The sequence below is a fragment of the Streptopelia decaocto genome, assembly GCF_964273445.1.
Source record: "Streptopelia decaocto genome assembly, chromosome: 3".
Lineage (NCBI taxonomy): Eukaryota > Metazoa > Chordata > Aves > Columbiformes > Columbidae > Streptopelia > Streptopelia decaocto.
This window is the reverse complement of record NC_138656.1, coordinates 119,233,539-119,247,288: the sequence shown is the minus strand read 5'-3', so window position 1 is coordinate 119,247,288 and position 13,750 is coordinate 119,233,539. Positions and strand designations below refer to the sequence as shown.

General features: G+C 49.3%; 1 protein-coding gene across 6 annotated transcripts in view; it reads left to right on the top strand.

Moving 5' to 3' along the window:
* Positions 1-13,750, top strand: part of EXTL3 (exostosin like glycosyltransferase 3) — a 133,933-nt gene that overhangs the window by 114,008 nt on the left and 6,175 nt on the right. For all 6 annotated transcript variants that reach the window (XR_014183715.1, XM_082049112.1, XM_082049113.1 and 3 more), the window contains one exon: positions 9,322-9,449. Coding sequence is in view for 5 of the 6 variants with exons in the window: in XM_082049112.1 (XP_081905238.1) it covers positions 9,322-9,449 (128 nt within the window). In the remaining variant the exon portion in view is untranslated. The remainder of the gene's footprint in view (positions 1-9,321; positions 9,450-13,750) is intronic.

Below are 13,750 nucleotides of genomic sequence, written 5' to 3'. Positions count from 1 at the left end.
TTTCCAACCCATCTGTGCAAGCAAAGATGAAAGAGAAAACAAGAAGGTGAAGAATTGCCAGGGGAAGCTGTTATAAAAACCAAGGACATCTCATCAGGCAATAGATGAAGGAACATCCCGCTAAGTGCATTTCTGAAGAGCAGGTTTTGGGTGGACTTTCAAATAAATGACGGTATTTTTGGTACAAGCACCGTCAAATCAAGCAAGAGCGCAGATGCCAGAGAATCTGTACGGGGTAGGTGAGAACTGAGGTGGAAAAGGTCTGGAAACAGGTGCTGGAGGAGAAGTTACCGTGTCCCTTCTCCTTGCCCGGCCGAAGCAGATGCTGGTGTGGCACCGTTCGGACCCAAGCGCCCGGTGGCCCGGGCCTCATCCAGAGAAGCTGGAGCAGAGCTGGGAACCAGCCCAGCACTTCCCAGTTTGCTGGGGAGAGACCGGTCGGGAGAGGAGCGCATCCCCCGAACAGCTGAACCTCACGTGCAGGTGGTTCCGAGCAGCCTCGATCTCTCTCCAGAACGGGTTTGGTTGGGGTATCGGGGCTCGTTCGGGAGCTGTGGACACATCCATGCTCATTTAAATGAGAGGAGATTCAGACAAGAATGAGGGTGAATGATTGTTGACAATGAGGGTGGTGAGAGCCTGGCCCAGGTTGGCCAGAGAGGTGGTGGCTGAACCATCCCTGGAGACATCCCAGGCCAGGCTGGACGGGGCTCTGAGCAACCTGAGCTGGTGCAGATGTCCCTGCTCATGGCAGGGGGGAACTGGATGAGCTTTGAAGGTCCCTTGACCCAAACTATTCCATGATTCTATGATTTATCAATATCTTCTGGATTTGGGCATGTTAACCCAAGGATAACAGCGCAAGATCATTGTCTTAACAAACATCTTAAGGTTTGGTTTTGGATGAGTTGCTTTCTGCATCCGTGGTTGTGCCTTTGCATCCCAAGGTTTTTAAACACGAAATTATCATAAACACAATCAAAAGAACATCAATTTCTTTACCAAATGCCAGGCCGCTGACACCTGACAGCGCTGGCAGCGTTTCTGGAAGGAGCTTTAACACCATATTTACGTGTGTCAAGGTGCGGGGCTGCAAGTTGCAGCTTGTTGGGAACTGTTGACATGCTGTGTGTCATACTGGACTCGTTTCCTTGAATTTTCGGGTCCGGGCTGGGAATGAGAGCACATTTGCAGGGAGGAAAACCATCATCCCAGGTGGAAAGCCATGCTAGCATCCCTTCTTCTGCCTGCACAGCCCCGGCGGCCTGGCTGCGCGCCGGGACGAGCATCGTGTTGTATTGGTGAGGCCAGATTTTTTATTTCTCATTAAATGAAGAATTGCTGGCTGAGCTCAAGGCTGGAATCTGTGCTTTTCACTGTGGTTTTGGCTTTGGAAAGCAGGATTTGGATGAATTTTTATCCTCTGCAAATTGAGAGGATTTTCTCATGGTGGGAGTCGGGATTGGCACGAGGAAAATGTTGTGCGTGGGCAGGACCACGGGGCCGCTGCGTTGGATGCTACACTTTCAGGAGGCGATTGATCGTCTTCAATAAGCACCGCTGGAGTTGTCCTTGGTAAGGGCAGTCAAATAGATTTGAGGTCTGGGCTGAGCGCCATGGTGACCTTGCCAGCCTTTGTGGAGCATCTCAGCTTGCCCAGGAGCAGGTAGTGATAAAACGCTGAGAAAATGAAGGAATAAAAAGCCTGCGGTCTTGTTCAGAACCGCGCGATTCACACAAACATCATCTGGCTGGGAAGGGGTAGAGGGCTGTGGAGATTTTTGATGGCGTCTGTAGCGATGGCAACAGCTCCTTTGGTTTTTCCTTGGCGGAGAGCTTGGTTTCTCGGCGTGCAGCCAACGCGTGGTGCCTGCCTTGGGACCGGCTTCTTCTCTTTTCAGCTCCCTGACATGTTAAATGGGGGGGAGATGACACAGAGCACGAGAGAAATCAGCATCAAAGTCCTCTTCAAGAGAGCGAACCTCAGGTGTGCAGTTGCCATATGGTGCCTCTCCTGATGCCAGAATTCCTGCCATAGTCTCATCTGACATCCCAAACCTGTTCCTCCATTTCCAGCAGGTCAGTGCAAACCCTTTCTGACAGTTTTACTCCCCAAAAAATATGCAGCTTCAAGGATGCTGCTGTTCCCTGGGACCAAGCAGAATCATCCTCATCCACATCTCTGGCTGTATTTGCAGAGAAGCGAGTGTTGGTCTGATCTAACACCTCGGTCACCGAGGGAGTTAAAGTAGGGAATGGAGTCAGACGTGGTAAAAATAAAGATGTGATTTATCCTGCTCATGCAGATGTGAATCTGCACACACTGAACTCTTTCTAAGGAGTCTGGTAAATAATCTCAGCACTCGCATGCAGATGCACAGGGGGACGAGACCCTGGGGTATCTGGGAGTCTGTGGGTCTTGAGGGCTGATCTTCATCAGAGAATGTCTGAATTTTTCCAAACTAGGAGTTGAAAATAAATGCCTGGTTACAGAACAGTTTCAGCGTTGCTTGGTACCTGCTCGTTGTTCTCCTCTGCTGGAGTTTGCCATCTCCCAAAACCTGCTAACAGACCTCTCCCTAACTTCTGTTAAGCTGATTTTAATTGCATTCCGTACTACATGAGCCAATGAGAGCAGCCACGTGTGCTGCGAGCCTGCGGACACGGGGAAAAGCTGCAGAAGATTTGGTTTCCCACGTGCTTTCTGCAGAAGGAAAAAGGCGCCATCAAGGTGGATGGGAAGCAGCCTGCTCGACCTGAAACGAGGACGTGGATATGGGTGGGATGAAGAACATCAGTTCCCAATTATGCAAATCTTGCCTTCCTCCATGGGTGGAGATGATGACCATAGCATCTCTGGAGCCAGGTCCGAGTGGTCAGGCTGGTCATCCATGATTTGGGAGATGCATTATTCCTTTTCTCCACGGAGAGATCTGAGCCCCTACCTGTGCCTTGATGTGGAGCAGGGTCATGGAATCACAGGATGGTTTGGGTTGAAGGGACCATTAAAGCTCATCCAGTGCCACCCCTGCCATGAGCAGGGACATCTGCACCAGCTCAGGTTGCTCAGAGCCCCGTCCAGCCTGGCCTGGGATGTCTCCAGGGATGGTTCAGCCACCACCTCTCTGCCCAACCTGGGCCAGGCTCTCACCACCCTCAGCGCAAACAATTTCTTCAGTGTGTCTGTCCTCCCCTGTTGGGAACTCTATCCCAGACAAGGTCCTGGGCTGATCCCACCCTGAGGTCACTGCTGTCCCCATGGGGCTAAGCTGAGTTTTGCAGAGGGCTTTGCTGTGAGCCAGTGGATCAGTCCTTGGGGCAACAGTGAGCAAAAGGACACACCCCCAGAACCTCTGGCTCCTGCAAAGCAAGAAGCTTGTTTCACTGAATCTTCTTAATAAAGCGTTCAGCGTCAGTGCCAAGGAAAGGGATTGATGTGTTGTAAATCTGCATTCTCCCTGGAGAACCACGCTGGCAGGAGCTTTTTCCTTCAAAGTGTAGATCGAGGTCAGCTCTTCAGGCACATTTTCTGATGCGTTTGGCTCCCACATCTTCATTACCATAATTCTCAACCTCATGGTGATGAAAGGGCTCGTGCTGTCCCCGGCCCCACTCTGCTGATGGTGCTATTTTCCTCCAGCCCATTTGGGTTGAATTGGCACATATTTGGGAATGATATAACGGATGCTTTTCCCAAGAGCTTGTTCTTTGTCTCCTCAAATTATCCAGCCCTCCTGAGGGAATCTTTCTGGGGTTTTTATCTGATGAAGACCTGATGTGAGCAACAAGGTCCCTGGTTTTTTGCAGAGTTTGCTCTTTGCCCAGAAATCAATCCAGTTCACCAAGTTGAACTGTCAAAACTTCTCCAAGGGCATAGACGTTCTTCATCTTCTCACCATCAAATTGTATGTGACAATTTAAAGCTGAAGTGTAAAGCCTCACTAGCAAGGAGATTGCTGGAAGATATTGATTTTACTGCATTTTTGTATTTATGTATAAAAACTTTCAATAATGTATTGATTAGGGGAGTTGTTGCTGGGCAAACTTTAGATTTATGCTCTGTTTTAGTTCTGTCTAACATTTCTAAGATCCATTTGCCCAACATAACTATGAACAACACCAGGAACAAATGGACTTGCGTAGAGTTGTGGGGTTTTATGCTCCCTGAGTCAAAAAAAACCCCATCTTGTGGAACTGAATGGCCATGAGTTGATTTGCTGAAAGGAGCAGAAACTTCTAATGTGGTGTGTTGGGTGCTCAGAGGCGTTTTAGGTCTTGCAGTTTGTCTCAGAAGTTTGCAAACTGTTTAGGAGGTTCATAACTTTTGAGCTGGGGGGGCATTTTATTATTCCCAGGGAAAAGCCCAAAATAAAACCAGCCAGAAACACACAATCTGGGGTAGTTTTATGTGTGGAGGGGCTGGGGTTTGAGTGCAGGTCCCACCACTGATCAGTGTTTGGAGCCTTAACGTACGGGAAGGTGGCTTTTTGGTAGATGAGTTTGTGTCTTTCTCGTAGCTCGTTGTTTGATTTCGTGTCCTCCTCGCTGTTTTAATCTCCTCGTTAAGGTAACTGTTGACTCTGTTTTGCCAGAGCACAGCGTTTCAGCTTTGCTGAGGGATCACGTTTTGTTGGGTTTTGACAGAGCTTTTGACTCAAGACTGTTGAGAAATAAGGTTGTGTAGAAAGCGGTCATTAAAACGATGGAAGGGCAGGAGAAACAGGTGGGAGATTGAGACATCAATCTAAAAAAGGAACAGCGAGAAGGTTTGGTTGTGGTACCCATGTGGTTTTCTAGGGTGGAAGAAGCCAACGAGGAGCAGTGGCTGGGACCCAAAGGCTGATCATTCATGAGGAGTTGTTAACATTTGAGAATGAGCATCCCGGGAAAGGTGGATTCCCCTGCTCTTGATGTCTTCACATGGAGACAGGGTGACCTTCCAGCAGAGATGCTTCTGGTGGCCACCACTCATAGACGAGGTCCATGTGACCTGGGTCATGCAGAAGGTTGATGCAGGTGACTTCAAAGTCCCTTTTGACTTAACTTGCTGCTGTCAGCCCCACCACCTGTCTGCTGTTGGTTATCCAGAAGTTGTTTAGATGATCATCCAGAAACTATTTAGAATCCAAGTGGTGCCATGAAGTTCGTTCTCGTGGCTTTGTGGTTTTGTCCAAGTTGTTTCACAGCTGGTTTATGGTGCTATGTAATGAGAGTCTACCAGAGGAAGGGTGGTTGCTTGGCGTCCCCAGGTCCACCACATAGGGAGGTCCCAGAAGATGACCAAGATTACCTTCTCTGGCCTGTAAATCGCTGAATTTGGCAACATGACGTGCCTCTTGTCTCTACATATAGATCTGTGGTCACCGTAACATCTACTGGCTTTTTCCACCCAGCCCCATGTGTGGCAGAGGGTGATTAATTAGTTCTTGCTGAAGAGTCCTTGGAGATACCTGCATCCTTGGACATGGCACAATGAAGTGTCATTCAGCTGTATGTTAAGCGTGTGATGGATGAAGTCATGAAAAATTGCTAAATCTCACTTCATGCCATGTGAGGGAGAGGACTGGACTATTGTACTCTTTGCTGGTGCAATAACCCTTCTTTTTTCAGCCGGCCTAATGAGCTTCTGAGCACGTTTGTGCCCAGAACGTCTGTTTCGTGCCTGAGGAATCTGGTGTTTTTAGAGACCCATTGAATGTAAAAACCTTAGAAGACATAAGAATGTTTCGAGTCCTTGAATCAAACGCTCTCCCCATTCCTCCTAACCTGTTTCTACAAGGTTAGTTGCTTGAATCAAAGCCGAAAAGTTTCCCGAAAATCCGCTTTTACCTTTCTCAAGAGTTGTATTTTCTGCCTAATAACGCGATGCCCTCGTTTCCGCCGCCTGGGGTGCAGAATATGTGGTCAAGATCAAAAGCTGGTCTTGCCTGAGGAGGCACCACATTCGAACCGTCCTGGGGGACGATGACAGACGAGAGGAAGGTTTTGAATCTCAACCCCATCGTTCCCACCTCAGGTCCCTGCTGTGGGTCTTTGGTGTGGTCGCCCAGGGGAAAGCACAAGGGTTGACAAGAACCACCACATAGTTGTCTGATGACAGTCAGCTGCATCCTAAATGCTGTAAATTGGGATAGTTCCTTTGAAAACAAGGCATCCAAGGCCTTTAAGTTGCTTCTAACTTTTGCTGGAGCTCATGTGATGATTGGAATGTGTTTGTGAAGGTGTGGGGGCATCCATCTCCTTTGGAACATGCTTCTTTTCAGGGAGGAGTTAAATGCACTGATCTCTCTGTCCTCTGTGGTCCCCAATTTCAGACATTTCAGGCAGGATCCGCTTCACTTTCTCACTTGACAGTAGTTGCATCATGTTATTGTTCAGCAAATTACAGGAAAACAAGTGAATCAATAAAATTTACTGGGTTTTTCTTTGGGAACTATCGATTCTCAGGCTGCTTTATCTTAAATACTCCCAGCTGAAAGGCAGGAGTACACCTATTTTCTGTGAAATGCAAAAGCACTTCCAGACCTGCAAAGCTTCAGCCGTGCTGGAGCGACCTGAAACTTTTCCACTGCAGAACTTGTGCTGAGTTTTAACTCTTGTCCAGATCTTTACAACATGAGAAGGTGGGTCTGAGCCCAAAGCTCAGCTTTGGGGAGCAGAAATGAGTTGATGTTTGCAGACACGGGCCTCAAATCTTTTCTGGGAAGCTGCGTTGGAGACCCACGGTGAAGAGGAATCTGATAAATTCAAAGTGGTACCCACTTGCCGGTTCATCAGTGAGGCAGAGAGTGCTCAGCCTGGTGGTTCTCGCTCTTCTTTTGTCATTTATCCATCCATCCATCCATCCATCCATCCATCCACCATCCATCCATCCATCCATCCATCTTCAGCTGGCATGGCAGGACCTTGCATGGAAAGCCTGATAAAACAATCTACCATGGACTCAATGCAATGTCCACTAATCCTAATGAGTAAGACACCCCCCAGACTTCACCAAAATCGGGCTTTCTGAGGAGATACCATCGTAACACATGCTTTTTAGCAGAAGGCTAAATTGTCGGAGCTGGTTTTAATAATTTTTAATAATTTTGCAAACTTTCTAGAAGGTGGAACCTGCAACGGGAGGAAAAGGTTGGTGGACACAAGACTTAATGAGGAGAAACAGTGCTGCTTTCAGACACGCTGCACGATGCTCGTGAGGAGCCAAAATCCATCTTATGTGTTGAGTTAGAGTGAGTGATGACCAGTTCCCAACTGGTATGGGCTGGAATTTACTGGAGGGGCCCTTGCCTGTGTCAGAAACCACAAAAGCTTGTCTTGGGTGGTTTTTGCAAGTCTGAAGCCTTTGGAGAACTGTTTGGGGTGGGTTGCTCATGTGTTGACCAGGAAAGGCCGGCCAGGTGTGGGAGGCAGAAAATTTCCTAAAGCATTTAACCACACATGTACTAAAGTAGATCATATAAACGCCATGATGCACTGGTTGATTAATTAGAAAATGGCTGAAAATTAGGGCCAATGGCTCTTGATGGAAGTGGTGAAGTGTGGGTGTCCCACTGAAGGCGTTCAGTGGCCCCAGCAGCGTCTGCTTTGGTTTTGTCGCTGTACTGGTTTGACAAAGTGCTCTTCCAGTCCAGAGAACGTCTCTTCCAGTCCAAAAAGTGTCCCTGTGTGGGGCCTGGTTGCCACATTTAGATCTGTGTCACCTCTTTCTGAGCCAGAAAACTCAGTCACAGAATAGTTTTGATTGGAAAAGACCCTCAAGATAATCCAGTCCAACTGTTCCCCCACCCCGGCACTGCCCCATGTCCTGAGAACCTCATGTCTGTCTGTCCAACCCTCCAGGGCTGGTGACTCCAGCACTGCCCTGGGCAGCCTGTTCCAATGCCCCACAGCCCTTTGGGGAAGAAATTGTTCCTAAATCCAACCTCAACCTCCCCTGGCGCAATTTGAGGCCGTTTCCTCTGCTCCTGGTGCTTGTTCCTGGGGAGCAGAGCCGGATTTTGGTTGTTTCTCCATGCCCCCCCAGCAGCTATTGACAGATGAAAGCACTAACACAGGCTTTACACAGGAATTTAATCATCCCAGCTGCCATGCAGATCCCCGATACAAATATTTTCCACTGTTAATGGTTTCAGTGTGGCCTTTTTTTATGTGATCAAATGTAATCTTATTTAATGGAGTTTTATTGCCGTGTCGCCTTATTCTTTCCACCAGGCTGGACTTTATTTTTAAATCAAAGACAGATTGTTCAGAGGAGAGCCAGAGAAACAACTGGAGGGATTGAACAGGATGGGAAGCTTGGGGTGGACTGAGTGTCTATAGATCATCCAGGGCATGTGAAACGTGTAAAAACAAGGGAGAGAAAGGGTCTGGTGTGGAAGGGGCTGTCAGGGAGAGGGACAGGCTGAGAGAGTTGGGCTGTTCAGCTGGAGAAGAGAAGCTCGGGGGAGACCTTAGTGCGGCCTTTCCGGACTTAAAAGGGGCCTGTAAGAAAGATGGGACAGACTTTTGAGCAGGGTCTGTTGCGATAGGACAAGGGGTGATGGTTTTAAACTAAAGGAGGGAAATTCAGGCCAGACATGATGCAGAAATTGTTTGTGTTGAGGGTGGTGAGAGCCTGGCCCAGGTTGGCCAGAGAGGTGGTGGCTGAACCATCCCTGGAGACATCCCAGGCCAGGCTGGACGGGGCTCTGAGCAGCCTGAGCTGGTGCAGATGTCCCTGCTCATGGCAGGGGGCACTGGATGAGCTTTGAGGGTCCCTTCCCACCCAAACCATTCTGTTATTTGATGTAATTCAGTCTGATCTTACATGTGTATGGCTGGGGATAAGGGACATTGCACAGTGTGGGCTTTGGAAGAGTTTTGAGAGAGGGAGGCATTGCAAATGAGTTGTGTCCAAGCCAGAAATCGTGGGCAGTTGCAGAAACAATTCAGTTCAGCTCAGCGCTGGAGAAACGCTGCCAGGGCCACTTCTTCAGCAGCCGTAGGACAGACTGGCCGCGGCTGCCGTGTTCTACTCTCTTGGTTTGTTATTGCTGAAGCACCCTCGGGCAGCGACCGCAAGTGCCGTCCTTACAGCTGGTACCGGGCATCGCTTGGGTTTGGCTTTGGCCATCTGGCGAGACGGGCAGGACGTGGCAGGGGGAGGGATGGAAGCTGGAGTTGGTGCCAGGCTGATGCTTTTTGCTTAGGAAGTGTTTTCCCATCACAGGGCCTACGAAGCTGAGACAAAATGTTGGACCGTGTGCAGCCCCGACCCCTAAATCTCTCTCTCCTCTGGGCATGTACAGCCATTGTAACTATTGTGTGTTCACCTCTTAGGTTGTTCGCACAGAGAAAAACAGCCTGAACAACCGGTTCCTGCCGTGGGATGAGATCGAGACGGAGGCCATCCTGTCCATCGACGACGACGCTCACCTGCGCCACGACGAGATCATGTTTGGGTTCCGGTGAGTACCCTCTGCGCATGTCGCCTTGGCACCCAAACTCAGGTTTTCCGCATCCAGGGTCTGTTCAGACGCAGCCCGGCCTGGTGGCTAAAGCTGGGGCCAGAATTAGGACCAGCGCATCCCTTCCCGTGGTTTCCAACTCGATTTCTTGGAGGAGGAATACACACTAATGAACTGTTTAATGAGCGCAGGTGGGTGGGCTGATTTCAGGTTGTCCCGGCAACACTGATTCTCACGCTTCTTAACCTCGACTCTTTGGCATTTGCTGTGCTGATAATGTTCTCTTAATGATTTTGGGGGGTGCGTGGCTTCCTAGGGTGGAAGGAAACTGGAAAACAAATCTAAGAGGCTGTTGTTTCCATCGTTCACATGCCCGTAGCAAGGCCAGGACGTTTGCAGGACGCGATGCTCGTGTGCTTGCTGCTGTCCTCTGCTCGTTGTGACACTGGGATGTGACAGCTCTTTTGGTATTTTTCACTGCAGAGCACAGAATCATGGAATCATTTTGGTCGGAAAAGACCAAAGCTCATCAAGTCCAGACATTAATCTCACAGTGCCTAATGGTTTTGTAAACAAGCTTTCCTCATCTGTGATCCTTCACCCCTTTGTGATACCTGTTCCAATCTGGGTTCACGTTGTCTGAAGGTGGATAACAGGCACTGGACGCAGCATCTCCCTTCAGTAATCTAAATATTTCATTATCTTAACTGAAAAAAGGCTGCGGTTGCTCTTTTCTGATGCCCTACAGAACAGCTCATACGCACCATGAGCTCAATACCTCCTATTACATTTTCACATGTGTCAAACTGATGACTTCATCATCATCTTCTCTACCTCAACTAATAATTTTCCATATTGTACCAAATCAGATGTTTTGCTCAAAGTCAACACCCAAGATATCCATTAACTTTCCTTTTTTTCAAAAATATGTAATATAAAAAAAAATCATTATGATTTAGTCATAGTACATTTATAGAGCGTTTTATTCTGCTTCATAGAATCATAGAATGCCCTCAGCTGGAAGGGACCCACAAGGATCATCAAGTCCAGCTCCTGTCCCTGCACAGGACAACCCCATATGCATTCCTCATGTTATTTTTCATTGCAAATGCGGACAGGTGGGCCAAGCAAATGCACAGCGGTGGTTTCACATCCTGCCTCAGACCATTTCTTCTCAAGGCCCTCTGGGAGCTGACAAGGATACATCAAAATATCTAGACAATGTTTGTGTGAAGTTGCATGTCGATAGATAGGATTATTTAAGATTTTTAAGACTTACGGAAAGGATGGAAAATGCAGACGTTACACAGAAAAGCCTGGTGCTGGTTGCTCCCATTCCCACCCCCTTCTTGCTCCAGCATCTACATCTTCCCTTGACTTTGCCCTGGTGAAAACCTTCCTGATTTCAGGGCCAAGGAGGAAAGCGGTGCCGTGGGCTCCTGCTGTGGGACGGTTTTGCAGGTGGAAACTTGCCGACCACCAAGGTGGTGCCGGGGAGCGAGGATGGCACGAGGAGCAAGGGCGGAATGAGGGACAAGGACAGAACGAGGACAGCATGAGGGGCGAGGACGGCACAAGGAGCGAGGACAGAACGAGGAGTGAGGATGACACGAGGGCGAGGACAGAATGAAGAGTGAGGATGACACGAGGGCGAGGACAGAATGAGGAGTGAGGATGGCCTTATTCTTTCCACCAGGCTGTCCTCACACAAGGACGAGGACAGGACGAGGAATGGGGACAGCACAAGGAGCGAGGATGGCACAGGGGTGAGGACGGCACCAGGAGCGAGCTCCGCAGCTCGTTAGGCCGTGGCTCGTTAGTGGTTGGGAGCAGGGGCGGCAATTGCTCATCCCAGAGCAGCTGGTGAGGGGGCGAGACATGGGGACCAGCTCCCACCGAAACGTGTTGGCTCATGTTTGGGAGGAAGGTTAAAAGGCACGAAATGCCTGGAAGCCCAACAAGCTCTTTGAAAGATGAGGAATGAGGCATTGAAGTGATTAAAGCACAGGAGTGGGTGTCAGGGCTCCTGGCTTCCCTTCCGTGCCCCATTTCAGGCTCTTTATCTGAACTCGGCCGTTTTCTCCTCCTCCTTGGTCTCCGTTTGCCGCAGCGCCTGGCTGAGGCTTTTCCGCTGAGCACTGGAGAGGATCAAACAAAATTTGGCAGCGCCAGGTGTCATTCTCACTCATATCCTTGCTTACAAATGCCTTGTTCGCACAAAACCTCCCTGTGCTCAGCCAGGAACCAAACGGTGTCTGGGCTATGGAGTGAACATGGGTGATGGATGAACTGGCCCGTAACAACGGGTTTTTGTTGAAACTTTGCTTCAGGCTGTAATTCTTGGGGCCAAACGCCTCCTTTTGATCAGTTTTCTGCTCAAGAGCGAGCTGGAGGTGGGTGCCCAGAGCAAACCTTTCTGAAGAGCATCCCCAGAATGATTCTTTGGAAAAATTCTTATTTGTAAGGCTGAGCTGGGAAGGAAAAAGCATCACGTTCGCAGGAAAGCGAGAGAAATGGAAGGGAATGAGTAGTTTCAACTGTGACTTTTCAAACCCATCACGCTGGATTGACAGAAACTGCAGCGAACAAGCACTCAAGGAGATGATGGTACCTGGGAAGCTGTTGGGATGTTTAATTACTTGGTTTTCTTCATCAGATTATGGCGGAGTTTCATTAATTTGAGGAGGGCTTATAACAATAAACACATGGCGGTGTCAGTAACTGCAAGGAAAGCTCAGGGCTCGTGAAGCTCCGTCTCTTCGACAGCCCATCGCCCCGTGGCCATCGCTTCTGTGACTCCACGGGAAGGGGAACCTGCATCCCCAAGGAAAAAAGCTGAAAAGGCCACTTTCTGCCTTAATTTTGCACCTGTGAAGAAGGAAAACCCTTGCGTGTCCAACAGGCACCCACTTGGGACTTGTTCATTGTGGCCCCAAGTCACCGAGTTTGGAAACGCGGCTCAGACACGACCTGTTGGGAGGTGGGATGGGAGGATCCGCAGGAATCCCGCACCCCCGCCAGTGGGTTTATTTCCCAAGCGAGGCGTTAGGCACTGACATTTTTCTTCATTATTCGTGGCAGCGCTGCAGCTGTCCTGTGGGATTCCTCTCGAGGAGATCAAGCTTCACAGCAGAATATTAAGTGAGCCCACGCGCTCACGTGTGAACCTCACGATTTAATTCCCTACGGCTCGATTGCAAAGCTGTGTTAGGGTGAAGTGTTTTTTCCGTATGGACAGAGCCTGGGAAGCCGCTAGATGCCGGTTTGGGGTGGAAAACTGGCGGTTTGGCACTCCAGGTCTTCTGTTTGGAGACACCGGGGTCTTCAGCAGCTTTCCTAAGGGGAGTTTGATGTTATCTCAACTTTACAAAGGAGGAAGCAGCTTCTGGGAGATGCAAAGTCCTGGGGGTTTGGGGAAGAAGCGAGGAGATGTTGGGTTACCCCCAGGCCAGGTCTTGGCTGCTCTTGACTTTTTGTAGCGGAAAATAAGAGAGAAGCAGCATTGGGGTACGTGTCGTGGATGCCTCTGCATGGGCTGTGGGGAGCTGGTGGCAAATGGAAGAGTTTCCCAACCCTTGTGAGTTAGAAAATGCATAATTTTTGAGTTAGGAGTGCTTGCTCCATGAATAAACAACTTGAACGTGCGTCTGTAGTGAACAACGTTGGTTGGTGCTCATGGCCCGGGCTTGGAAGAGCTGACCAGGGGATGCTTTAGTTCACATCTAACAGCTTCTAACCTGTAACAAGAAAAGGTCAACAAATTCTGCTTGTCCGTTAAAGCCACGATTTCTGCGTTCGGTCCTTTATTGCACTACAATAGGAAAAAAATCAGAGTTATCTCAGGGAGAAAGCTTGTTCATGGCTCACTGGGGCAGCCGTGACAGCTGGTCGGTCCCTCCCACCGACAGCAGAGCTTTGGTTGAATCACAGAATCACCGAGTCCCAGGCTGGTTGGGGTTGAAGGGACCTCTGGGGATCCCCCAGTCCAACCCAGCTGCTCACGCAGGGTCACAGAGCAGATCACACAGGTGGGTCCAGGCGGGTTTGAATGTCTCAGAGCAGGAGACTCCACACCCGCTCTGGGCAGCCTGGGCCAGGCTCTGGCACCTCCCAGCAAACAAGTTTCTGCTCATGTTCACATGGAGCCTCCTGTGTTTCAGTCTGTGCCCGTTGCCCCTCACCTTGTGGAGCTGAGTGAGCTTGAACTCAGTAGCCTACATGAAAAGTCATCTTTAGCAGGTTGGAATTGTCTGTATTTTTATTTAAAAAAGAAAAACAAATTTACTTTAAAGCAAGGTAAT